At 54.7% G+C, this 1,740-nt stretch overlaps 1 protein-coding gene across 1 annotated transcript; it reads left to right on the forward strand.

Annotated features, from left to right (window-relative positions):
* The first annotated feature begins 484 nt into the window (after positions 1–484).
* On the forward strand, positions 485–1,740 carry LOC129511120 (HLA class II histocompatibility antigen gamma chain-like). The gene has a single exon (XM_055327644.1). It carries the CDS (start codon positions 637–639, stop codon positions 1,261–1,263), a length of 627 nt encoding a protein of 208 aa, XP_055183619.1. The 5' UTR covers positions 485–636; the 3' UTR covers positions 1,264–1,740.

Below are 1,740 nucleotides of genomic sequence, written 5' to 3' on the forward strand. Positions count from 1 at the left end.
CTGGAGCCCTCCCTTCCCATTCGGTGAAGCATTCTGCCAGAAAGTGGCTGCCCAGCTAGGCCTTCGGGAGAATTTGATAAGTTAAACAAGGCTGCCCTCTCGTGGTTAAAAAAATTATTTGTATAAAATAAAACGCATTCTATCCTCCATGTATAAGAAATTCGGGCACTCTATTGAAAATATGAATATTCATATCTTTTAAAAAGTGGATAATTTAAAGTACACTGCGGTAAACTTCTAAAATAAAATTGTAAGTGAGGGGATCCCTGGGTGGCTCAGCAGTTTAGCACCTGCCTTTGGCTCGGGGCGTGATCCTGGAGACATGGGATCAAGTCCCACATCCGGCTCCCTGCATAGAGCCTGCTTCTCTCTCTGCCTGTGTCTCTGCGCCCCCTCCCCCCGTCTCTCTGTCTCTCATGAATGAATAGATAAGGTATTTTAAAAAAATTGTAAGTGGTGGGCGGAGTGGCCTCCTGTGGACAAATCAGATCCCTCCTCAGCTCCAACTTCAAGAGGTGAGCCAGGGGTTCAGGGTCCCAGACACACAGGTGGTGGCGGCAGCAGCAGCAGCAGCAGCAGCAGCAGCAGCAGCAGCAGCAGCAGCAGGAAGCGTGGGGAAGACCAGAGGCCAGAACTATGGAAGACCAGCGCGACCTCATCTCCAACCATGAGCAGCTACCCATGCTGGGCCAGCGCCCTGGTGCCCCAGAGAGCAAGTGCAGCCGAGGAGCTCTGTACACAGGCTTTTCTGTCCTGGTGGCTCTGCTCCTGGCTGGCCAGGCCACCACGGCCTACTTCCTGTACCAGCAGCAGGGCCGGCTGGACAAGCTGACGGTCACCTCCCAGAACCTGCAGCTGGAGAGCCTGCGCATGAAGCTTCCCAAGCCTCCCAAGCCTTTGAGCAAGATGAGGGTGGCCACTCCCATGTTGATGCAGGCGCTGCCCATTCAAAGCCTGCCCCAGGGGCCCACACAGAATGCCACCGAGTACGGCAACATGACACAGGACCACGTGATGCACCTGCTTCTGGAGGCAGACCCCCTGAAGGTGTACCCAAAGCTGAAGGGGAGCTTCCCAGAGAACCTGAAACACCTTAAGAACACCATGGAGACCCTGGATTGGAAGGTCTTTGAGAACTGGATGTATCAGTGGCTCCTGTTTGAAATGAGCAAGAACTCCCTGGAGAAGAAGAGCACTGAGGTTCCACTAAAAGAGCCACTGGACATGGAAGACCTGTCATCTGGGCTGGGCATGGCCAAGTAGGACCTGGGCCAAGCTCCTTCCACAACACCCTGGCACCTGGCTCTCCATCATCTGGGACACAGGTCATATCAGAACAGTACAGATTTAACGATGCAGGAACGTTCTGTTGCCCAAGCCCCCATCTGTCAGGAGTGTGTGGCCCAAGGAGGTGGCCCAAGAGCTAGGCGGACTCCCATTTCATCCTCCAACCTGGAGCCCCAAGACCCAGGCCCATGGACAAGATGGAAGGTGCAGGGAGAGGGGACAGTGTTCCCCGACACCCAACACGTTAGCTGTTCCTGCCCCTTCGGCCTTGCCTTTCTAGCCTCTTCAGCTGGGGAGGAGCCACCCCTTCCCTCTCTCCAGCAACACTCACCCAGGAAGAACCAGCCTCTCCACAGCGATGCCTCACTTTCTGCCAACCCCCAGTTCCCTCTCCGCAGCCAAGCTTGTCATTGGCCCTCAGGGCTGAGAATAAAAGTAGTGAGTAGAACAAAA

The sequence above is a fragment of the Nyctereutes procyonoides genome, unplaced genomic scaffold (genome assembly GCF_905146905.1).
Source record: "Nyctereutes procyonoides isolate TBG_1078 unplaced genomic scaffold, NYPRO_anot_genome, whole genome shotgun sequence".
NCBI lineage: Eukaryota > Metazoa > Chordata > Mammalia > Carnivora > Canidae > Nyctereutes > Nyctereutes procyonoides.

Bases quoted from the DNA above. Each gene is read 5' to 3' on its own strand.
- LOC129511120 (XM_055327644.1), top strand. From the start codon at position 637: ATGGAAGACCAGCGCGACCTCATCTCCAACCATGAGCAGCTACCCATG.